Source organism: Perca flavescens, chromosome 16 (assembly GCF_004354835.1).
Source record: "Perca flavescens isolate YP-PL-M2 chromosome 16, PFLA_1.0, whole genome shotgun sequence".
Classification (NCBI taxonomy): Eukaryota; Metazoa; Chordata; class Actinopteri; order Perciformes; family Percidae; genus Perca; species Perca flavescens.
The window spans coordinates 28,379,697-28,405,129 of NC_041346.1; the positions used below are offsets into that span (position 1 = coordinate 28,379,697).

General features: G+C 43.1%; 1 protein-coding gene across 1 annotated transcript in view; it reads left to right on the forward strand.

Moving 5' to 3' along the window:
• zfyve16 (zinc finger, FYVE domain containing 16) overlaps positions 1-25,433 on the forward strand; it is a 50,270-nt gene that overhangs the window by 11,569 nt on the left and 13,268 nt on the right. Inside the window, exons 3-12 of the mRNA XM_028602076.1 lie at positions 282-2,350; positions 6,714-6,810; positions 13,770-13,946; positions 14,045-14,187; positions 16,057-16,264; positions 17,302-17,424; positions 19,910-20,065; positions 20,823-21,047; positions 23,169-23,251; positions 23,376-23,480. Coding sequence (XP_028457877.1) covers positions 282-2,350; positions 6,714-6,810; positions 13,770-13,946; positions 14,045-14,187; positions 16,057-16,264; positions 17,302-17,424; positions 19,910-20,065; positions 20,823-21,047; positions 23,169-23,251; positions 23,376-23,480 — 3,386 coding nt within the window. The remainder of the gene's footprint in view (positions 1-281; positions 2,351-6,713; positions 6,811-13,769; positions 13,947-14,044; positions 14,188-16,056; positions 16,265-17,301; positions 17,425-19,909; positions 20,066-20,822; positions 21,048-23,168; positions 23,252-23,375; positions 23,481-25,433) is intronic.

Consider the following 25,433-nt stretch of genomic DNA (forward strand, 5'->3'; position numbering starts at 1 on the left):
CCGAGGTGGCATGAACACGGCATTTGTCCCCAACTCAAAAGATATTCAGTTTCCTGTCACAGAGGAGAGAAGAAACTAGAACAATATTCAAATTTAACAAGCTACAATCTGTAGCAATCAATTTCAAAATCGATTGCCGATTAAATTCAATAGTTGCCAACTAATCGATTCATAGTTTTGATATCTAAATGATAATTTAGATATTTTTTTCTTTTCTTTTTTCTTTTCTAAGTGTGTCTGAGTTTACCATGTTTTGTTCTTTTTTTTTTTCGTTCTTACAGAGGAACTTGAGTGCAGATCTGTTTTCCTGAAGCCTTCTGTGTACCCCTTCTCCTCGCTGGGCTCTCAGTGTTTGTCCTCCGAGGCGCCCCCCGTCCCGCCAAACCTCCCCGACCTTAACTCGCTTCACTACGGTTCTGCCACCGGCTGTCCCGACCGCTCGGCCGGTCAGAACCGCGGCGCCGCGGATGACCGAGAGGTCAAAGGTCAGCCTCTCACGGCGGTGGACCTTCTCTCCTCTGTGGATCGCGGGCCGGCTCAAAGCTCCGCCCCTCCCTGCCCCGACCGAGCTCTGAAGCCGGTGTGCGACCTCGTGAGCGACACGAGCTCGGCCATCTTGGTCAGGGCCAACAGCCACGATGCTTTCGGCGAGATGGACGTGGTGGAGAAGCAAATGGAGGAAGAGGAGGAGGAGGAGGAGGTGGAGGAGACGCTGCTCGTGGACTTTGACGGCCCTGTGAGCCAAAGCTCTGGCTGCCGCGCCGAGGAGGAAGAACGGGCCTCTGCGGGGAAAGACGAGCTGCTGGGTTTAGACTCCCGCGAGCGGAGCGGCGAATACTCCGCGTCGCTCAGCCTGCTGGACGTCATTCTGTCCGCTGCGGCGGAGAGGAGCTGCGAGCCCGCCGACGAGTTGCCGCCGCCGCCGAGCCCCGCCGAGCAGGCGGAGGAAGCGGAGAGGGACGGCGAGGAGGCGGTCTGCACGAACCAGGTGCTGGGTGGCAGTTTGGAGCGCTGTGAAGGGGCCGCGCTGACAGCAGACAGCATTACAGACACAACAACAACAACAACAACAACAACAACAACCTCCTCAGAGAGCAAAGAGGAAGAGCCGCAAGAAGCCTCTGATCAGCGTGAGGCGGAGTCTCCCGTTGGTTTAAAGTCGGAGGCTTCGGAGAGCCAACAGTCGGGCTTATCGTGCCTGCCGATGGTCGTTTCCATGTGCGGCGCGCTGGTGAACACGGAGACGATGGAGGACGAGTCGGGGCGAGCTCCGGAGCAGTGCGACGACGCAGCAGATGTCTCCGAGAGCACAGAGGCAGACGCGCTGTCAGCCGTGGAAGCCACGGAGGACCGGTCCGGTTTGGGGGAACTCGTCGGCCCGCCGGCGTCTGGGTCCCGGCAGGTTGCGGAGGGCAGGGAGTCCCCAGAGGGGCGGCATCTCGCTCTGGAACCTGCCGTCCCCGCTGCAGACCTCGCCGCCCGCGAACCCTCGGAGCCCAGCCCGGTCGACTCGCCCGAGTTTGGCTTTGAATATCTGCCCGAGAGCGACCAGGCCGAGCTGCTGGTCACCGACGAGGAGCTGGACGCGTTCCTGCAGGCGCACGCGGAGGCAGAGCAAGGTAGGGCCGTCTCGCGAGATTTCACCCAACCGGAGAGTCTCTTGGAGTCTCTCGGAGATCTGGAGGGCAGGCTCGCTGGCGCGGAGCCGAGGAGCTGCGGTCGAAGTAGACGGGAGGATCTGGAGGGTCTGGCTTCTCCAGAAAGCGACAGAACGATGTGCGTGTCCGCGGAGGGAAGTTTTAACCCCGGTGCTCCGCCACAGGACTCTTGCAGACCTCCTTGCCAAGAAGAGCCAGAACTCTCCTCTGGGGTAAGCCATTCTTCGACCAGCAACACTTTCCAGTCCCAGCACAGCAGTAGCCCCGACCAGCAGCCGCCCTCCTATGGAGGCGCAAGACCTAAACAGCTACACTGCCACGTCGCTATATCTCCGCCAGCAGGGGAAGACGGAGAGGAGCAGGCTCAGACGCTCGGCACGGCAGAGAACGAAGAAGAAAGTTCACCCACGAGTCTTACAGAGGAGCATTCCAACATCAGGGATTTGAGCCCTACGTACACCTCTCAGGAGCATCAGGATTACAGCCCGGGGTACGATGAACTCTCAGAGCCCCCGCCCTATCCCGGGGACTCGCCCACAGACCGGTCTGTGAACTGGAAGAAGGAGGGAGCGGAGGAGCTGGGGAGCAGACAGCCTGCCTGGGTACCAGACTCTGAAGCTCCCAACTGTATGAACTGCTACCAGAGGTTCACCTTCACCAAGAGGCGGCATCACTGTCGAGCCTGCGGGAAGGTACGTTAGTCACACACTTCATAGTGTTATATTATATTTCTAACAAGCATCATTTAAAAGAGAAACCCGGTGTAAAATGAACCTAGGGGGTTAATAACACATGTGTACCGAGTCGACCCTGAGTAATCGCAAATAAAAATGTTAGTCTATTGATGGCCCTAGTTTTTACATATTTCAAACCAAACAATTCATTGTTTAATTAAGACATTATATGACAGATGCTTTTAGAGCTGGCCAGAAGGGTTGTTATGGAACAGTACAGCATTTAAAGAACAAACCCGGCACAAAATGATCCTACGGGGTTGATAACACACGTGTACCGAGTCAACCGTTCTCCGGGATATGTTTTCACGCTAATCGAACGTGACCAGTTTTAGCGCAAACTGCTAATTAGCTTATAACGCTAGTCGTCGGTGCACGGCTAAAGTAAAGAGAAATCTGTATTTCTACACCGCTAACAAGGCTCAAAATATCACCACACTTCCACGGTAGCATAATGAGGGTCCCTACTTGTAAACCAAAGCATTGAGAACTTTGTAAGTGTACAGACAGTTTATTAAAAAGACAGATAATGAAGACAGCAGCGTTTACGTATACATGCGGGCGCCATCTTGGGGAAGCAGTCACGACCAGACAAATGCCGAGCTTGAGCTATGTTACTGGTTACATACGACTCGGTAAACACGTGTTATTAATAGGGGTGGGAATCACTTAGGTCACGATGCGATATTATTGCAATTTCAAACCTATTGCAGTATTATGCGATATATTGCAATGTATTACCTTTTTTCCAACTTTCCACATTTTTCCCAATTTCAAATGATGTCCCCAAAGGAAAACTTTGTCAACATCTGTTTTATCTAAAAAGATACATTTCTCTGTTTGTTCATCTCACTTCAGTTTGATTGCTGCAAAATGGGGATTGTCAAGCAGACAGACTGACCAACACATATATCATAAAAGATTGATACTTGGCGTCTGTGTATCAATACAGTATTGCCACGAAAAATACTGCGATACTATGCTGTATCGATTTTTTTCCTGCACCCCTAGTTATTAACCCCCTAGGTTCATTTTGTGCTGGATTTGTCCTTTAAATGCTGTACTGTTCTATAACAGCCCTTCTGGCCAGCTCTAAAATCATCTGTCATATAATTTCTTAATTAAGCAATGAATTGTTTGGTTTGAAATATGTAAAAACTAGGCCCGTCAATCAACTAAGATTTTTATTTGCGATTACTCGCATTAGTGTCCCAGTTAACTCACGATTCATCGCAAATTATCGATATTTTGTTTGTTGTTTTTAAATGCTCAAGTGGTATTTGAGACTGGACGTACTCCGGTGGTAACTCAGTTCACATCGACAGTTAATGCTAATAACTTAAGTTTTGTGGAGAGAACCATCCGGAAAGGCCTTGAAACTCAACTTGCCGTTCAAAAGATTATCCATTTCTGCTTAAGGTGGTTTGTTTATGCTAGTTAATGTTTATCTCTACTGACCGCCTGCGCTGCTGCTTAAAGTGCTCATATTATTATGCTTAAAATTTCCTTTATTGTGTTATATATCTTTTTTTGTGCATGTTATAGGTGTAAAAAGTGAAAAAGCCCAAAGTCCCCCCCAAAAGGGACTTACCATCTCCAACAGAAAACACTGTTCACCAACTACTCTGCTTCTGACTGGCTAGTAGTCCTTACCTAGGTACTGTCAGGGCACGCCCTCATACTCTGCTTCTGACTGGCTAGTAGTCCTTACCTAGTTACTGAGCATGTGCGACTCCCAACAAAGTAAATGTAACAGAAGTGAGATGTCTCACTCTGTAGCTAAAACAGAGAGCTCAACACACAGGGTGAAAAGAGGAGCTGCAGCAATGTGCAGCACAACAAAAATTTGTTGTCTAGAAAATTAAACCAATTCTGATATAACCTCTGAATACAATTATGAACCTGAAAATGAGCATAATATGAGCACGTTAACAGTGTATATGAACACGACACGATTTTTTTTTAAAAGATTTTTTGGGGTCTTTTTCCCCTTTATTAGGTAGTGACTATGGATAGACAGGAAAGATGGGAGAGAGATTGGGGATGATTCGCAGCAAGGGGCAGCAGGTCGGACTCGAACCCGGGCCGCTCCAAAGGACTCAGCCTACATGGGGCGCACGCTCCTACTGGGTGAGCTAGAGGATGCCCCTTTCTCAGGATTTAATAACAGACTGAGCTGCAGACAAATGACGGGAAAATATTCCTTTTTATTCATACAAACTGTGCAAAACAACAGATGTGTCGTCTTATCTAAAGTGCAACTGGAACTTGTATTTTATCTTACATAACCAAAATGGAATAAAAAAATGTATAATTTTTTAAAAGAAATCCCACCTCAAAATAACTAAAGTAGAAACAAAATCTCTTCAAATAAATAAACTAAGAAGACGTAGTGACGTCTGAAGTAAAAGTGGAATCTAAAGTAGGGTACGCCCTAGGATGTTTAAAAATTGCATTGCAATTATTTTTTTATCTCAACTTGGTGTAATCTTTACACATTTATATTGATTTTTATTGGATTCACGTTGCATCGTTACATCCTTTCTCTTAGCAAATATTCTTGGGGTCAGTTGTAATTTTCATAGTTATATTACCAAGAGAACTGTAGTTTGACCGTGTCTTTTACAGTGAACTCTTTATGAATGTTTGGTAACACTTTACATAAAAATATCTACTATTAGAGTGACATAACACTGTGACATAACACTGTGACATAACCCTGTTATAACACAGTGCTAACCCGGAAACGACGAGCGGGATAATGGCGGCTCGTTCAGAATACGATCTCATATTGTACTAAAATAATTCACCGAAATGTGTTTCTGAAAACATTTTAAGAGAGAAATGAGCTGTGTGTGTGTGTGTGTGTGTGTGTGTGTGTGTGTGTGTGTGTGTGTGTGTGTGTGTGTGTGTGTGTGTGTGTGTGTGTGTGTGTGTGTGCGCGCAATTGCTGAATCTGTTTTCATTTCAGATCAACAAAGGTCAGTTTAAAAGATTTTCCTCAGATTTTGAGAGACTCTAGTCACGCTCATCCCGCTCCCCGTTTCCGGGTTAGCTCTCCACCAATCAGATGGGTCATATGAGTCCGACGGCCCCTCGGCCGGACGACAGCACAGACCACAACGAACAGACTCGAGTCACTGACCTCGCCAGACTGTCTGACGGCCGATTATCGGTTTGGTGTGTCCGGGCCTAAACTTTTAACTTGTCATGACAAAAACCAAATGACACTTAATGGCGGAAGCGTTATGTCATAAAGGTTTATGATTTGTTTATAATGTGTATGACACGTTCATGACAGTGTCATGTCACTCTCATGTAGACAGCTTCTAGTTTTTTCATTTATTTATTTATTTGACAGGGACAATGCAAACAGACATAGTGTCAAAACAAAGCTTGTCACTGAAGTGCTGCATGAAAAGTTTATAGCAGATGCTAATTTTCAACTCCAGTCCCTGGTTGGGCTTTTATACACAATACAATTTACATACTTAACTATCTCAATTCAAAATAAACATAATAAATAAACCGCTCCAGTCCTAATACAAATAATATTAACAGGATATAAAAACATGCATATCATATACAATTCTTACTTACTTACAATAATTATAAATGAGTACACTTTTGGTTTGTTTTTAACCGGTTTTTGAGCCTAAAAGTTAACACTTTAAAGTCTGTTACAGTCTTGATGTCAGACGGTAATGAGTTCCAAAGTTTAGAGCTCTTCACAGAGAAGCTCGTCTGACCAAAACTGGTCCTGCAGTATCGTATTTTGCAGTCATGATTTGAGGAACTTCTGGTGACTCTGGTGCTGCTCGGTCTCTCAACAAATGAACTTTGTTTTAGTAAAGTGTAACCAAGTCTTTCATATATAATTTAAATCTTCTGGGTTAAGCTGAATGTATCAAAAGATTTAGGTCCAATCGACCTTAAAATACGTGAATGCTTTCTGTGAAAAGTGAAAGCTGTAATGTAGCGAGTTTCAGAAATAGTTTAGTCAAACGGATTAAGTCCCAGGTCCAAATATAGCACGGTGGATTCACGGGATGCAGAGAGCATGAGTCAGCACTTCTTTGTTCAGCTTCTCTATAGATCTCTACTGAGCTGCGTGTCCTAAAGATGGAGCTAAGTCTGTTAAGGCCCAGTGATTAAAACGGCATTAGAGAGAACATTTGTTATTGTTCACAGCACGAGTAAGTCTACTTAAGGGACTACACAGGCACACATGATCGGGTAAACCGTGATTTGTTGTCTTTTTTTTTTATTTTTTTTTTTTCTGTGGCGTTTCTCTCTTTGGTCACTCTCTTCTCCGTGGCAGGTGTACTGTGCGGCGTGCTGCAACAGGAAGTGTAAGCTGAAGTACCTGGAGAAAGAGGCCCGTGTGTGTGTCGTCTGCTTTGATACCATACACCGAGGTAAGGCCCCTGTTTGGTCTGATCCCAGATTCACTTCCACATCTTTCTTACAAACACTTAAGCAAAGACTAGTTCCTGAATATATTTCGTTTTCTTCTTACTTCCTCCTTTTTTTCCCTAAATGGACATAATTTTAACTCTGTAGGTAGTGTGATTGTGCCGAGTCATTCGGGAGTTGTTTGATGGCTAAAAATAATGTCCAGAAACAACAGAGACGTTTTTTTTCTTTCTGCTGTTCAGTGAATTATTGACAAACCTCTGACATGGGATAAAGCTGATGTGTACTCTCAAATGATGTGTGTGTGTGTGTGTGTGTGTGTGTGTGTGTGTGTGTGTGTGTGTGTGTGTGTGTGTGTCTCTGTTATGTGTGTGTGTGTTATGTGCGTGCGAGGGATGTATAGCATTAGAATGAAGGCTGGCTTTTGGAGGGCCTTTCAGGGCTGGACCTTAAGGCCGTTCCTAGCTTCTGGGCGGCCCTATGCAAAAACATGTTGTGTTTTAGAAGGAGCTTGATGGTGTTTTGAGCCCCAAACGTCGACTTCAAGGCACCTAACCCTAACCGTTGCCTAATCCTAGTGCTTTCCAGGCAGCGCTGCCTGAAAGACGATGTTAGGAGCTTAAAACACCAAACACCTCAGGACGGCACTGTTGTTGCCAACTGGGCCTTTTGTTTGTGGTGTGACTGATGCACCGCTAGTCTCTCTAATTTAAATAAAAAGTGTTGACGATCATCTAAGCATTTGAACGATGTTTCACCTTGAAAAGATTTTAAGCTAATAATTAGATTTTGAATTGATTTTCAAAATAATTGGGATTATGATTCCCCTACACAGGAACGGGCTAAACCTGCGAGTCATCTTAAAATAGACTGAACTCACAAGTTGTCATCAAAACTTAATAACATCCCAGTAACATTTTCATTACGCAGCTGATGAATATTTAAAGCACGAAACGACAAAGAAATGTCCCGTACGAAGTGGCTCAAGGACTGACTTTCACTTCTGTCTGAACATCTCTCGAACATTCCTATACGGACGTGTCTTTTTATGAACATAAACTGCACGTTGTGTAACAACAAAGATTAAGAATCTGGTTGTTTCTGCTTCTGTTGTTTACTTGTCTGCTCTGATGATAAAATGTGTTTTAAGAGAGGCACCTTGGACTGCAGCATGGACATGGAGGGAGGGAGAGAGGATGGAGAGGGCAGGAGAGAGGGAGGAGAGTTATAGCAGGACACTGGCATTTGTCCTTGGTGTGCGTGTGTGTGTGTGTGTGTGTGTGTGTGTGTGTGTGTGTGTGTGTGTGTGTGTGTGTGTGTGTGTGTGTGGTCTATATTAAGAAGAAAGAGGTGATCCACTTTTCGTGGAGGCTCGTGTGGTGTGACGCGATCCCTCTCTCCTCTCCGTCACCTCTCTCCTTCCCTCCCTCTGCTCTCTATCTCTCAGAACAGAGTGGTGAGCTGCATGCGATGCTTACCCCACACACACACATCCTCCTTAAGCTAACAGGCTATTTTGGCTAACAACAGACGTAGACTCGCGGGAAATAAACAAGGTGCGGCTTCGGGAAAAGCTGTGATGGGACGGTCTAAAGTCAGCCTTAGGAATAGACTCGCAGTCATTTGGACTGGTTGAGTTTTAGCAGAAGGGATGATGATGATGATGATGAGGTAAGATAAGATGCATCCGACTTCTGTCGTTTACTGCTTCTGTGTTTTGATGGTTTGTTGTAGTGTTTAAAATCTGTGCAGAGGAATATTTGTTTATGTTGGTACTGAACTTAAAATGGGGTCCCAAAAGGATTTCTTACTTGTACTTGAAGTAATTTGCCTGAAGCCCTGGATGACTTTTTTTTCTTTTTTTTTTGTGTCTTGTCATGCTTTCCTTACAAAACGAGATGAAACGACTCTCCTCGTAGGGATGTTGATGCTATCGGACTGACGAGACACCTTTTTTATTCCATTAACAGGTCTCTGAATTATTGCAATGTCTTTACTGCGTGCTGCGTCCCAATGTGCTCGGGTCTCCGTGCTTTCGTGAGCCACACTGTGGTTGTTGTCGGTACACAACGGATCGATAAAGATCTATGATGCCTAATCAATAAAATCTAGACGAGTGCTGCATCGGCGTTTTCTGAGGGGGAGCGCAATGGAATGGCAATTGAGAGAAAGCCGCTCAGTCAGAGCCAGCTTTTCTGGAGGCAACAACTCATGTCTGTCATGTTTTGCAAAAACCTTCATTCATCTGCACTAAATAATGTCCTGTAGGGGAAGTCGAGCTGCCGTTGACTGCACTTACATACACTTTAATATTCTACTATTATTATTTGATAGGAGTAATGTAAACAGATATTCCGAGTTAGGCCTTATTCCGAATGTAGCAAGACATCTGAGACATGCCGAGATTATTTAGGTTTTGTATGCATACAGGGCTACAAATATCTAAGAACGATCATTGACAGCAAACTGTCGTGTATGAAAAGGGAAACCAGCGATGGTTTTGCCTGAGAAAGCTGTCCTGCCTCCACATTGACAGAACCTTGATGACCCTATTTTATCATGCTTTTATTAAAAAATAGAAAACCGCCTAAATCACATTGTGAAGTGGTCAATCAGGCTGATGGGAAAAGCCACAGCTCAACCCAAAATCTCTGTATTCTGAACAGTAACAAAGGATAGCTGGAACTATTTTTGAAAGACCACTTTCACCCTTTACAAAGTGAATTTCAGCTTCTCCCGTTGGGACTCAGGTATAAAGTACCAGACTGTAAAACTAAGCCATACAGAAACCGGTGGCTATACGTATATACTAGAAGTAGTAGCAATACAGGTTTATTTGGTCTGCAGAATTATTTATTTATTGTAATTTATTAGTAATGAGCAATGTTTGTCGTGTTACATCCTACAGAGTGTGTGTGGGACCCACCCAACACCCACTGTAAACCAAATCTACCTTTGGGTATTAATAAAGTTACCTTGACCGTGATGTATACGGTGCATTCAGAATCGGCGTCCCATTGGGCTTTTTTACCGCAGCTTGCGACACGCAGCCTCTTGCCTGTTTACAGTCCGCTCTGTTGCGTTGGACACAAACCCAACCAGCCAAGAGTTTGCAAAGCTCGGGTAGTGATGCACGCTCAGAAGAAAAGCCCACATTCCTGGTAGGAAGGAGAAACACAGCTACTTTTAAACATTACGAAAGACTTGGATATCAACAGTTTTTTTTGGATATGCACAAACATTGCAACATCGAGCATTATAAAGGGGAACTATACCGGGGTTTTTTTTAGCTTAATTTACCTTAACTGAACAGCTTCGGAGTCATTAGAATGGTTATATGACTTTTTCGGGGTTGAATGGTGGTCGTCTCGCTCCCCCCTAGCACCTGTGAGCGGAAAAACCACCCTTGCAACTTTCAGCCGGTTAGCAACCAGCCTCAGCATGGGAGCTCTATAGAGAAACCTGTAGGGGGAGCTCTATAGAGAAACCTGTAGGGGGAGCTCTATAGAGAAACCTGTAGGGGGAGCTCTATAGAGAAACCTGTAGGGGGAGCTCTATAGAGAAACCTGTAGGGGGAGCTCTATAGAGAAACCTGTAGGGGGAGCTCTATAGAGAAACCTGTAGGGGGAGCTCTATAGAGAAACCTGTAGGGGGAGCTCTATAGAGAAACCTGTAGGGGGAGCTCTATAGAGAAACCTGTAGATTTTGTGCATGTAAACATAGTCATTCAAATGTTAAATGTGTCTGATTTTTATCTGAGATAATCGTAAAAACAAATACTTAAATGAAACGTTCAAGTCTTTTTATTGAAAACAACAAGTATAGGGCTTCCCCCTCCTGCGTTTTTCATGCAAAATGACTTATTTTCAAAAAACCTGAGCAGTAAACACAAAATTTAAGTGTTGCTTTGCATGATTCTTTGTGGAGAAACCTAGGTCTAATCGATTGGTTGACAGAATCGTGTGAGTGTTAGTCGACTATCAATTTCTTTAATAGAGGACAGCTGTAGAAATGTAGCTACAGGAATGTAGTGCTGTATATGTGTTGCACATAAGCAGTTCCCAAACACAAATGAGTCAGTACAGGGATCACAAACCACTGTAACTGCCTTGTGGTCATTGCAACGTGACTGTTAGACTGTGTTCAGCCTTTCCACTAGCACTGCACAGTCATACTCCATGCTCCAGTTCCTCTTCTCAGTCATCTGATTCTCCTCGTTAGTTGATTCAGGTACACCTTCATTTTTAGAGTTGTATCAGTATGAGAATTCTCCAATACCAAATAAACTTTATCCTTGTGTTAATTTGAAGTATCAGTGACACAAAATGAGTCCCAACAGGAAAACGCAACATTACCGTCATAGCTGTGAAAACATGCACAGACACTCTTACTGTTTATACCTCGGGTGTCTAAAGACATTACATCTAGATTAAATTTCCAACAGTTTTGCTAGTTTGACACCAGCGAATTGTTAAAGGTCCCATGGGATGAAAATTTCACTTTGAGGATTTTTAACATTAATATGAGTTCCCCCCCCAGCCTGCCTATGGTCCCCCAGTGGCTAGAAATGGTGATAGGTGTAAACCGAGCCCTGTGTATCCTGCTCTGCCTTTGAGAAAATGAAAGCTCAGATGGGCCAATCAGGAATCTTCTCTCTGTGATGTCATAAGGCGAAAGGTTACCTCCCCTTTCTCTGCTTTGCCCGCTGCCAAGAGAATTTGGCCCACCCATGAGGAAATAGAGCTGTAACCGTGGCCGCAAGCTGGTCAAGGCCACACCAAATTTCTTCTAACAACAAGAACTAAACAAATACCAAGACTGTACATCATTTAGCTCAAAGCACTGCTACTAAATGTGAATGCTTGAATGATAAACTGCTGTTCAGGAGTAGGGTTGGGTACCGAAATGCGGTTCCAATACGGCACCGGTTCTGACGTAAACGGTAGTAACGAGACTGAATAAGAACAAAAATTTCAGTGCCTCATTTCGGTGACTCTACACTACACTTGACAGCAGGTAACGTTAGCCTACCGTTAGCTAGCAGATGGATTAAACACTGTTAAAATGCTGACAGCTAACGTTAAACAGTGTAAAGTGTGACTGTATTTCACTGGAGAGGATTCCAACACTTAGCAGTCTGACTGCAGCGCAACACAGACGTGCGTTCACTTGAAACAGGTAGCCTCGTGGTGCATTCAAAGTTATTGTAAAATACACTTTTCCCATCTGATGGTTGTTTTTGTCGTTCAACAGCAATTTACTGGTGAAATAAGTTATTGTTATAAGTTAAAATTATTACTATATTATTAAATCTTTAATTTTGACCATATGGCCTTATCAATACACAAGCCGTTCTTTAATGTCGCCAACATGTTTAGTACCATCTTTTTTTTCTTCCTTTTTTTTGATTTTATTAAAAAGTATCAGTTCAGGCACTGTTTTAAAAGTATTGCTCTAGCACCGGTATCAGAAAAAACCCAAACGATACCCAACCCTACTCAGGAGATAATGTTTTCATTCTTAGTTGAGGATGTCAGCATGCTAACATTTGCCAATTAGCACAACATTTTGCACAGTGGGGGACGTAGTTGTAACTGCTAACAGGCCTTTTTAAATGTTGACACATAAATGTACACTTACTCTTCAACTATATTGAGAATCGAGGCATCAGAATGCTACGGAGCAACCGATGCAGCCAGGAAGTTTTCTAGTAATATAGCTTTTTTTTTTTTTTTTTTTTACTTCTGATTGACCAACATGGCTTTATGGTTTAGGGTAGTCTGTATCCACGACGTTCCACTTCCGGGATTGCTCCGGTGCTGCCGAAATTCCACCGGATGTCCCTCTTTTCGGCCGGATGTGCGTCCGCTTTCTCTTTCTTTGTGTTGGCGTTTTAACCTCCGGTGGATTTGTGAGGACTATGGTTAAAAGCTCCTCAGATCTCTCCAGGGTAAATCCAGACAGCTAGCTAGACTATCTGTCCAATCTGAGTTTTCTGTTGTACGACGAAAACAACTTTTAAACATACACATGTTCCACCAAAACAAGTTCCTTCCGCGAGGCTATTCTGCAACGGCACCGTGGCTCTGTACAGCGCTTGGCACCGCCCAAGACGATTGTGATTGGTTTAAAGAAATGCCAATAAACCAGAGCACGTTTTTCTCCTATCCCAGAATGCTTTGTGGACCCTCCTTTGCATCGCTATGGAGGAGGGTCTGGCAATGCGAGACTAGGGTTAGTATTATATCGGCGGCGATTGGTTTGGCTCTTTATAATGCTTCTATTGTGTTTTTTTGCGGCCTAAAGCCATTCCAGTTCATCCTGACAGGAACATTAATGTCTGTAGGAAGGTCCATGGCAATGCACCCAATTGTTGTGCAAATATTTTCCACAAATATCAACCTCGTGGTGGCGCGAGAGGAAAAGTCAGAGGATCACCAAAGTCAGTAGGATTCATCCTCTGAGGATCATGAATTTGTCTGAATGAAGTCTGTTTAGTGATTCATGATGGACCATCCAGTAGTTGTTGAGATATTTCAGTCTGGACTAAGAGTGCCATCCATCGAGCCCCGCAGCTAGTGAGGCAAAGAAAAAAAAGAAAAAATAAAATGAATTAAGTGAAGTGAACTTCACTTAGGACTGATTTTTATTTTTATTTTTTTACATTTATTTGGATAATTATGAAAATAAACATTAGAAAAAAAAAATATATAATAATAATAATAAAATTAAAATAACTGATAAATAAGGACATTTACATCTCAGCACATTATACCAAAATTTTTGTGATTCAAATAATAAATTCAAATTTTCAAAAAGGAAGTTTTCTAGTCCTACCCCTCCTTTTTCTATTTTTATCCTTTAGTTAAAACAATATCTGAGTTAAGAGTAGATTTAAAATGAGTTTATCAGCTATTAGTGCTAATTTTAACACCCCTCTACGACATGTTTGTCCTTGTAGCCCAGGCCCTGGAGCGGATGATGAGTCCTGCGGGTCCCAGTCCGAACCCCAACGTCCCGTCTGAGTACTGCAGCACCATCCCCCCTCTGCAGCAGGCTCGGGCCGCCGGCACTCTCAACTCTCCTCCTCCGACCGTCATGGTGCCTGTGTCCGTTCTCAAACACCCAAACAACGACGGTATGAATTCTCTTAACTACTGTGCACACTTTGACTGTTGTGTTTTCTTGACCTGTACCCTTTTGAGAAGCCTTTCCGTTGCCGGTGTGTGTCATCAGGTTGTCCTCGTGAACATAAGCGCGTGTGGTTCGCTGACGGCATCTTGCCCAACGGAGAGGTCGCGGACACAACCAAGCTGTCGGTGACGACGAGCCGCCGCAGCTCCCAGGAGTTCACCTCAGTCTCTCCAGACCAAACGACGGTAAGACACGGATACGTCACGCTCACGGCCGCGCTGCACGGAAACACTGGATCCTTAGTTTAAAGGAACACGCCGACTTATTGGGACTTTGTCTTATTCACCGTAACCCCCAGAGTTAGACAAGTCCATACATACCCTTCTCCTCTCCGTGTGTGCTGTAATGCTGTCTGACGGCTCCAGCGGCATCAGGCCAGCACAGATCCTGCAGGTGAATGGTTCCAGTAATCCTACTGCTCCGAATAAGGGATAAAATACCACCAACATGTTCCTATTTACATGTTGTGATTTATAAGTCAGAGCGTGTACAAAAAAAAACAACGTAACACGAGACACAGCCGTCTTCTAACTGTAAACAAACCGGGAACTATATTCTTAGGCGGAAGAATATAGTACTTGGGCGGAGTGATATGCTCGCAGCAAGCCTGTCTGAGAATATAGTTCCCAGTTTGTTTGCTGTTAGAAGACGGCTGTGTCTCATGTTACGTTGTTTTTTGTACACGCTGTGACTCTAAAAATCACCACATGTAAATAGGAACATTTTGGAGTTATTTTGTCACTTTTGTCACAACTCGGAGCAGTAGGCTAGTTGGAACCAGTTACCTGCAGGATCTGTGCTAAGCTAGGCTAGTTGGAACCAGTTACCTGCAGGATCTGTGCTAAGCTAAAGCTGGAACCATCAGACAGCGTTACAGCACGCACGGAGATGAGAAGGGTATGTATCGACTAGTCTAACTCTGGGGGTTACGGTGAATAAGATAAATTACCAATAAGTCGGCGTGTTCCTTTAAGGACTTTAGTTTTTGTCGCCTTTTTTTTTAAGATTTTTTTTCGCATTTTGGGCCTTTTTATTTGATAGGACAGCTTAGACATGAAAGGGGAGAGGGAGGAGGGGGAATGACATGCAGCAAAGGGCCGCAGGATAAAATTGAACCTGCAGCCCTTGAGATGAGGACTGAGCGGGGCGAACGCTTTACCAGGTGAGCTACCCAGGCGCCCCTTTCTTTTTATCTTGTTTTGCGAAAAATTGGTTCTTCCCCTGGTTGTTAATAGGCTATTTGTTTGTTTTACTGAACTTAGATTATAAATATTTAAATTATGGCGGCATGATATGAGAAAAATATGCGATAACGTTGTTGAATATCGCGATAACGATATTACGTTGCGATAAATAAACCGATATTAAAGTGTACTCAGTTCTACTGCTTTCAGTATTCTGCTTAAACACAACAAACTGCTTGTTGGATTTATAACAATTGAAAGGAAATAATTTCCAACTTTCTTTTATTGAACACATTGAACATTGAATATAAAAGGCATAACTATAAAAAGAATGACAGTAACATTGTAAAGTGCTGTTTTCTACTGATATACAGATACGGAGTGTCTTTTATTAGGGGTGGGGGACAAAATCGATGCAGCATAGTATCGCGATATTTTCCGTGGCAATACTGTATCAATACACAAATACCAAGTATTCATCTATTATGATATACGTGTTGGTCAGTTTGTCTGCTTGACAATCACATTTTGCAGCAATATAATTGAAGTGAGATGAACAAACAGAGAAATGTATCTTTTTAGATAAAAACGGATACCTTTTGGGGACATAATTTGAAATTGGGAAAAAATTGAAGTTGGAAAAAAGGGTAATAAATTGGGATAAATAGCAGAATATTGCAATATGTTTAAAATCACAATAATATTGTGTTGTGACATAAGTATCGTGATGATATCGTATCGTGAGGCCTCTGGTGATTCCCACCCCTATCTTTTATGTGTCGCAGCCTTTCGCGATGTGTGTATTGCGCCCGTTGAGATCCCTAATTTAAGTATAACGGGACCACAGTGACCGACCCTCTCGTCTTTCAGGCGGGGTCAGAGGTTGGAGTCGGCGGCTCCTCGGCCCCCGAAGCGTCTGTGGCCCCGGAGGTGGTCCGACCTCCGGTGTCCGGACCCTGGGACTACGCGCTGCTCTCTGGAGTCGGTACTGCTGTGAAGAGGGTTCCCAGTCTGCTCCCAGATAACGACGATGAGCTCCCTCCTCTGCTCATCACCACCGGAGAGGAGGAAGCGGGAGGTTTGTGTTTGTTTTATATCTTTATCTGTCTTTTCACACATGCATGTCTGTCACATACGTGAATGCGTTTGCAGCTTTACATATTGGTCTTAGTGATCCTGAGTTGCTCTAGCAGCAGCACAACACACACAGAGAGAGATTAAATGCACGTCTTGTTCGCTCAGTTAGGATCACCGTGAAAAAACTGTCTGGCCTAAGTCTCCTTATCGTCTCCTATGCTTAAAGAATATAAAATCAGTTTAAAGATGCATTTTTTAGGCTACATTTCTTGTCACATACAGCAAACATCTCCTCACTATCTGCTAGCTGCCTGTCCCCTGAACACACTGTAAAAAACATCTCCTCACTATCTGCTAGCTGCCTGTCCCCTGAACACACTGTAAAAAACAACATCTCACTATCTGCTAGCTGCCTGCCCCCTGAACACACTGTAAAAAACATCTCACTATCTGCTAGCTGCCTGTCCCCTGAACACACTGTAAAAAACAACATCTCACTATCTGCTAGCTGCCTGCCCCCACACTGAAAAAAAAAAAAAAAAAAAAAACGTGGTCTCTGTAGACAGCCCAGGCTCCACAAACGGCAACAAAAACAAACTGCGCCAACCTGCACCACCAAACATAACAAACAGAGTTCCAGCCAATAACTGACAAGAAGGAGTTGGTTGAGCCTTTACCGCAGCAGCGTTGGCACGTAGGCTACTTCCACAATTCGCCTTCATAACTTTTGCAGGAAGCCCGGAAGGGAGGGGAAGGGATCGTGATGAAAAATATCCATTTTTATATTTATGGGGAGATTATTTCTCATGTCAGATCAGTCTGTAAAATAATTAACCCCCTCAAGGATTCCGATCGAAGGGTACAAAGATACACCCACAGTAATAATCGTCCCAGGTGTCTCCCTCCTTATGTTTTCACTTTTTGATCATGTCTGAATAAAGTCAACAAAACGACAAAAAGCCATCCCTTTATTCCCGCTGTGGTTGTGGATCCTCTCGCATGTAAATGTAAAGGAGCTCCGCTGTGTTTCCTCTGCAGACGTCTTGGTTGAGGAGAGCCCGGCCCCGTGCCAGATCCTGCACCTATTAGAGGAAGGGGGACCTCGACCGCTTACCTTTGTTCTCAACGCCAACCTGCTGGTCAACGTCAAACTAGTTTCATGTAAGTAGATCAAATAGATCTCACATCAATCTTCGCTGTACACTAGGCAGGTACAGCGCATGGGTATTTCAATCCCGAGTGACCAGTTTCATCCGCTGCATTAGGAGTTCCAGTATCTGCCGTCTAATCGACGGCTTAGAGTACTGCGGTGTACAACGAAACGATATAAAAATAGCTTTGTCCCAGTAGTGATTGATTTTATGAATAGCAATAAAGATGGGGAAATTGTCTTAGTGTGATTTTAGTGTTTTGTTCTGTGTGTATGGTGTTCGTTGTTTATATGTTTGAGAAATAGGGTAACGGGTACAAATAAATGAACCTCACCTGACCTGACCTGAATCTGGATGCTTTCAACAGAAATGGAGTATTATTATTGTGTGCGAAGGTGGATAATCATGTTGATGATGATAAACATCATTACCATTACGGTTGTCATCATTAATTATTATATTATTTACCTTAAGATGGCAATTGTAATGTGTATATATAAAAGCACTGACCCTTAATGGGTATATGTATGTATGTTTGTATGTATGTAGGTAGATGTAGGCATGTTTTTATGTTTACGTTGTATAAGCTGAAACTTCTGACCCTACCCTTTGGTTGTGACCAATAAATTCATTCAACATACATAACCGCATATAGTCAGGGTTTCCACACGGTCTTTAAAAGTTTAAAATTTCAAAATCGAATCATTAAATTCGTTCAAGTATTATGTACCAGGTCTTAATTTTCCTACGTCCGTTTGTTTTATTATTATTTTTATTTTTTTTATTCCTTGGTGTTCTCTCTTTTGTTAGTCCAAATATAATTTTGTCGTATATGTAACGATTATTATTATTATTATTACTACTCTGTGTCGCTTTTATTCAATTTGAATAAATGTATTTACTTTGCAAGTCATTTTATGACTCTGCATTTCGTTGTACTTTTATAACAATAATAGTAATTGGGGTGGCAGTAGCTCAGTCTGTAGGGAGTTGGGTTGGGAACCGTAGGGTCACTGGTTGAAGTCCCCATCGGACCAAAGTATAGTGGTGGACTGGTAGCTGGAGAGGTGCCAGTTGACATCTCTCCATTAGTGCATGTATAGGTACTGAGCATGTGTGTGTAATTCAGACCTGTGTGTAATAACAACAGAGTGAAAACATTGGAATTTCCCCTTGCGGGATTAATAAAGTATAAATTAATAATAATAATAATAATAATACATTTAATTTTTATAGCGCTTTTCTAGACACTCAAAGACGCTTTACAGTTTTGGTTACAAACAGACAAATCAAAACTGATAGAGATGCACCGATAGACCGGAATAGGTCGGTTGTCACGGTTGTCTGACGTATGCCAATTTCATGGCGATCAAATGCTACGATTAACTGACAACATAAGTTATACGAGGTAGAGTTCTCAAGGACGCAACCGCACAGTCTCTTTTTCCTTTCTCTCAACTTATCCGCGCTATTCTCGCACATGTAGGGAACCTCGTGAATTAACCTGCAACATGTCAGCTGTTTGGGAATTCTTCAGCGTGTGGGCAGAAGATAACAACCAGGCTTGTATCACGTGGACGCGCCGACAGCGTTGTTGTCATTACCGTAATTTTCGGACTATAAGTCGCTCCGGAGTATAAGTCGCATCAGTCAAAAAATGCGTCATGAAGAGAAAAAAAACATATATAAGTCGCACCGGACTATAAGTCGCATTTATTTAGATTATAAATACAAGAGTTATTCAACTACACAATAGCACACGGAACAATACGCTGAATACGGTAGGTGTCCGGTATGTTAACGTAACACATTAACAGTTATTCAACTATACAATAGCACACAGAACAACTAGCTAGCAGGGCGTGGAGCATGGAGGTATTAAAAGGCGTGGAGACGTAACTGCACCGTGAACGAGCCCCTCCAGACTCCTTCCTCCAGCTCTGGCCGTCTTTCAGCCCACGATTAGCCGATTAGCTTTCTTTGTTTTCTTCATTGCAGTAAGAGTCACCTTTTCGCCAGTCTCCCTCACAAGTTTCTCCCTCATTTCAAACTCTCTTTCTGCTGCTCGATTACCGTTTTCGGGGCTGCATATTTTACTACCTGCAGTTTGTCTCTTTTTTCCTCAGTTGTCTTTAGGAGGAGCGTTCTAGTTGTCACAAGCCTAGAGCGCCCTCTCGCGGCTGTAGACGGTAATGTTTTCAGTATGAATTAACATGTAAAAACATGTTAAATTATATATATTTTGATATATAAGTCGCACCTGACTATAAGTCGCAGGACCAGCCAAAGTAGGAAAAAAAGTGCGACTTATAGTCCGGAAAATACGGTAATTAGAATTCCTCATGGGGGGCGACAGAAACTACTCACTACAGCTTTACATTTGACTTGGTGAAACTTGCAGAAACCCTGATACTGGATACAGATGACAACGAAGGAGGTCTTTGCGTGTTTTCCCGGAGAGTCCCTGTTAACTGTGTTTGTGTTTTGTCGACCAGACGCCACTCGGCAGTGTTGGTGTTTTGGCTCCAACGGGCTGCAGGCTCTGGGACAGAGAGAGCTGGTGTTTCTGTTGGAGTGTTTGCCGGAAGAAAAAACTCTTCCAAAAGACCTCTTCACACTCTATCTCAACATTTACCAAGAAGCCCAAAAAGGTAGATGCACGCACAAACACACACACAGATACACACACACACACACGCACACACACAGACACACATTGAGACACAAACACACACACGGAGACACACATTGACACACACACACACACCGAAACACACAGTGAGACATACACAGAAATACACAGTGAGACACACACACAGACACACATTTAGACACACAGACACACATTGAGACAGACACACACACACAGACACATATTGAGACACACACACATTGAGACACACACAGACACACACACACACACAGAGACACATATTGAGACACACACAGACACACATTGAGACACAAACATACACACACAGAGACACATATTGAGACACACAGAAACACAGTGAGACACACACACACAAAGACAAACACACACACACACACACAAAAGACACACACACACACACACACAGAAACACACAGTGAGACACACACACACACACACACACACACACACACACACACACACACACACACACAGAGACACACATTGAGACACACACAGACACACACAGACACATATTGAGACACACAGACACACACATTGAGACACACACAGACACACATTGAGACACAAACATACACACACACAGAGACACATATTGAGACACACACAAACACACAGTGAGACACAGACACACACACACACAGACACACACACAGAAACACACACACACACACAGTGTGAGTGTGCCTTTGATAAAAAGGAAGCCTACCGAGTGATGGTATCTTCTGTTCCAGGGAAGTTGGTGGAGGAGCTGGATAACGTGACCTTCACCAGCAGCTTCCTGGGCAGTAAGGACCACGCCGGGATGCTCTTCTTCTCTCCCAGCTGTCAGCCTCTGGAGGGCCTCACGCTCCCCCCTCAGCCTTTCATGTTCGGCGTGCTCGTCCAGAAGCTGGAGGTGCCCTGGGCCAAAGTCTTCCCGCTCCGACTGCTTCTACGGCTTGGAGCCGAATACGGCGGTGTGGAGCTTTCTCTACTTCACTGTTGTCTTGGTCTTTAAACAAAAGTTTAAAGCTATAGTTTAACCCAGTGTTTCTCAAATGGGGGTACGTGTACCCCCTAGTAGGGCTGTCCTCGACTAAAGAAATCTTAGTCGACTAAGACCAAAACGACCGATTTGTCGACTAATCGACTAAGATTTCTTTAGTCCATTAGTCATTTTTTATGCTTATTCATGCTTAATTACTCATTATTACTCATAATTACAAGAAACTTCTGAGCACATTTATGGTAAACACAAGATTTAAAGTGGTGCTTTTGCAGGATTAATTGTGGAGAAACTCAGTTTTACAGGCTAGTTAATTAACTACATTTATATTGTGCTTTTCTAGTCTTAACCCCCTCTCAAAGAGCACAGCTCTGTCAATTAAATCAACTAATCGATTAGTCGACAAAATCCTATAAGTGTTAGTCGACTAAGAATTTCTTTAGTCGAGGACAGCCCTACCCCCTATGGGTACTCCTGCAGGTCTGCAGGGGGTACAGGAGATATTTAACAAAATGTTTAATAGTTAAAAGGCTGTTGTGACATTTGTGTCTCCTTCTTTGGACCTTCCCTCCTGTACAGTATCTCTAGTAGAAGTTTCTCACTTTTTTTCAAAGTTATGTTGCTGTTTTTGATACTATTTTTGACCTATTCTTGCCTTACTTCCTTCCTTCTTTCTACCTTCTTTTTCCAAGTTTTTGTCTTTTTTTTACAGTTTGTCTCTTTTTTCTCATCAGCATTTAAATGTGTTTTTCAGTTACAAGGCTGTTGTTTAGTAAATCTATCGCTGACAGCGCTGTACTGTTCCTCTTTATAGAGACCTTTTTTTCTACCGAAAATGATTAGCGCTTGGCTTAAAGAAACTATTCAAAGGGGTACATTATTGAAAAAGGTTTGAGAACCACTGGTCTAAGCCTCTGAGGACAAAAGACACACCGGCGATGTTTGACAACGCTCCTACTCAAAAAGCGATATAACAGCATTTTATTTTAGACATTTCTATAATATTTTATAGGGCTGTGTATATCGCAATATATTCAGATACTGTGCGTAAGGCGATTTAAGGCGAGTATCATTTTAGAAAAACTAATATTTAAAAAAAGCCATGATGTTCATAAAAGTCAAAGAAGTTTACTTTAGGTAAACAATTCAGTACACAGAAAATCAACCTGCCAGTTTGGGATTGTGGTTCACAGGTTCTTAGTGAGCTAATGTTGATATGTTGTGTGTGTGTGTGTGTGTGTGTGTGTGTGTGTGTGTGTGTGTGTGTGTGTGTGTGTGTGTGTGTGTGTGTGTGTGTGTGTGTGTGTGTGTGTGTGTGTGTGTGTCTGTGTGTGTGTCTGTGTCTGTGTGTGTGTGTGTGTGTGTCTCAATGTGTGTGTGTGTGTGTGTGTGTGTGTGTGTGTGTGTGTGTGTACCCGTTTTAGGGAATGCATTATGTCAATGACAAGTCCCCACAAAGATAGTAATACAGACATTTGTGTGTGTGTATCTATCTCTGTGTGTGTCCTTGTCTCAATGTGTGTGTGTCCTTGTCTCAATGTGTGTGTGTCCTTGTCTCAATGTGTGTGTGTCCTTGTCTCAATGTGTGTGTGTGTGTGTGTGTGTGTCTGTGTCTCAATGTGTGTGTGTGTGTGTGTGTGTGTGTGTGTGTGTGTGTGACACAGAGGTAGAGCAGGGAAAGGAAATGCAGCTGAACGAATACGCTGTGTTTTAAATAACGTTTAAAAAAAACCGAAACGGAATAAGTGGCAGCCAGTGTTGATTCTGTGGTGCACCGCCACATTAGTCTGTGTGTGGGGAAACGCTGCTGTGATCAGAGACCCAAAACTGTGAAACTGTCTTCCTGTTGTGATCCGTCTTGGAACCTCACTCAGTTTTTTTTAAATCGCCCAAAAAAAACAACTCTTTTTTTATAAGTTTTTGTTTTCGCTCTCTTACTTTTGTGTAAATTGAATGACATTTGTTTGGTTTGTTTCTTTTTATGGAGCTGGGGGGGGGGATAGTACTTTTTGTGAAGTACTTTGAAAGGTGCTATCTGAATAAAGGTATTATTTATGTAGTGATAATTAACTAAATCTCTTTTCTTTTTCAGTGTATCCCACTACATTGACGAGTGTCCGTTTTCGGGACTCTGTGTATCGAGAGACGGGACACACCATAATGAATTTACTGGCTGTAAGTAACTAAAGCACACACAAACCAATGGCAGAGGCACATGTTTGGCCTTGAAAATATATTTTTTAAATGCTTTTGCAGACATTGTTCAGTGTCCCTAAACTGTTTTTATTTTTATCCACAGGACCTGAGGAACTACCAGTACAGTCTGTCAATTGTGGAGGGTCTGAGGATCCACATGGAGATGGGTCACAGCTACATCGACATCCCGAAATGTAGCTTCAATGAGGTGAGAGAGCTGCAAAGGAATACATCGACATTTAAGGACATTTAGCTAATAACATACTTTTACTTAACGCTACAGTGCGTAGTTTCTGTCTCCCCACTGAGGAATTCTATGTAATAACAACACACTCCATGATACAAGCCTCCTGTGATCGCGCACAGTGGAGCGGTGGATTTTTACAAATCCCACGGCAGGCCTAAATGACCTGCTTCATGTTGTTCCACTGGAACATAGGGTCAGTTTCAGCAAATATGAAAAGACAGAAAGTTAGTTTTATAAGGCTTACCTACTGCAAAGGACAAATGCTGTTGTTTATACAGAGATTGTATTTTTTACATTTTCAATCCCTTCCCAACCAACCCAGAACAGTCTGCCTTACATGATATTCATTAATAGTGCAAAAAATGATGAGAAAAATAATAATAGTAATAATAATTATACAATATTAAAAGATTAAAAAAAAATTTAATAAAAAAAAGAGAGAAAAGCAATTGGATACCACAATCAATCGAAGACCACAAGTTTGTCATATAGAGAGGTGTGAGCAACAGGTACCAATGTAAATCCCACTACTCCCCAGGAAGTACCTATGGATAATAAGGGTTGCCAGACATATGAAAATGCATGAGAGTGTCTAATTGAATATTTAATCTTTTCCAAATGTAGGTATACCTACTGTACCTTTTAAGTAACATTTTGAATGCAGGACTTGGAGTGGAGTATTTTTTAACAGTGTGGTGGTATTAGTAAAGGTTCTGAATACTTCTTCTGCCACAAATCCAGTTTCTCTCACGATTGTCAACTTTGGTGTCTAAAGTCCAGTTCAGTTTTTATTTGTCATTGCTACATCATAACAACGAAATATTGTTAGAGCACAAGACAGGCATATCATTTTAAGCTGTTCACCCGCTTGTTTTATTTATATATGTCCCCATGAATATAATTTATCCATGACTTTATACCTAATTTATCTCCCCATAAATACCCCTAGAATAACTTTATACCTAAGTTAGCTTCCCATAAATCCCTCTAGAAAAATCCCATAAAGTGCTATGTCCATTAAAGTGCATGGTGCAATCGATAAATCATTGTAATGTTTTATGCAGCAATGCAATGTCCAGGTCACAGGTATTGATGGTGTATGGGCAGAGACATTATGTCACAGAGGGATGTCCAATGGGGAATGGGGGGGTAGTATGTCCATTAAGCAACCTGACAGCATGGGGGTAAAGACTGTTGGCTAGCCTGCTGGTTTTGGCCCTGATGGACCTATATCTTCTCCTCGAAGGCAGCAGTTGAAAGAGGTGATGGGCTGGATGTAAATGGTCCTGGAGGATGTTCTTCACTCGTTTCATGCATCGTGAGGTGTATACAGTTTGAATGCCTGGGAGGACAACCCCAATGATCCTTCCTGCGGCTCTCACCACTCTGTGTAGGGCCTCCTTCTCTGCGCTTGTGCAGGCAGCAAACCATACCAGTAACCCGTAGGTCAACACACTCTCCACTGCACAGTGGTAGAAGTTGACCATGAGTCTCTGGGGCAGTTTTGCCCACCTTAGCTTCCTAAGGAAGAAGAGGTGGTGTTGGGCCTTTGCTGTGGCAGAGGCGATGGTTTTCCCCCACGAGAAATCCTCCGTCACAGTCACACCTAAGAACTTAAAACTAGAGACCCTCTCCACCACCTCATTCCCAATGAGGAGAGGAGAGTGGTTTAACTGTCCAGACCTGCGGAAGTCCACTATGACTTCTTTAGTTTTCTTTGTGTTGAGGGTCAGGTTGTTGCTGCTGCACCATTCTGCCAGCAGTTGGACCTCTCGCCTGTATGCATTATTCTCATTATTCCCGGTGATGAGGCCGAGCACTGTTGTGTTGTCGGCAAATTTTATTACATAATTGGATGGGAAAGAAGAACTGCAGTCGTGTGTAAAGAGTGTATATAGAAGTGGGCTAAGCACA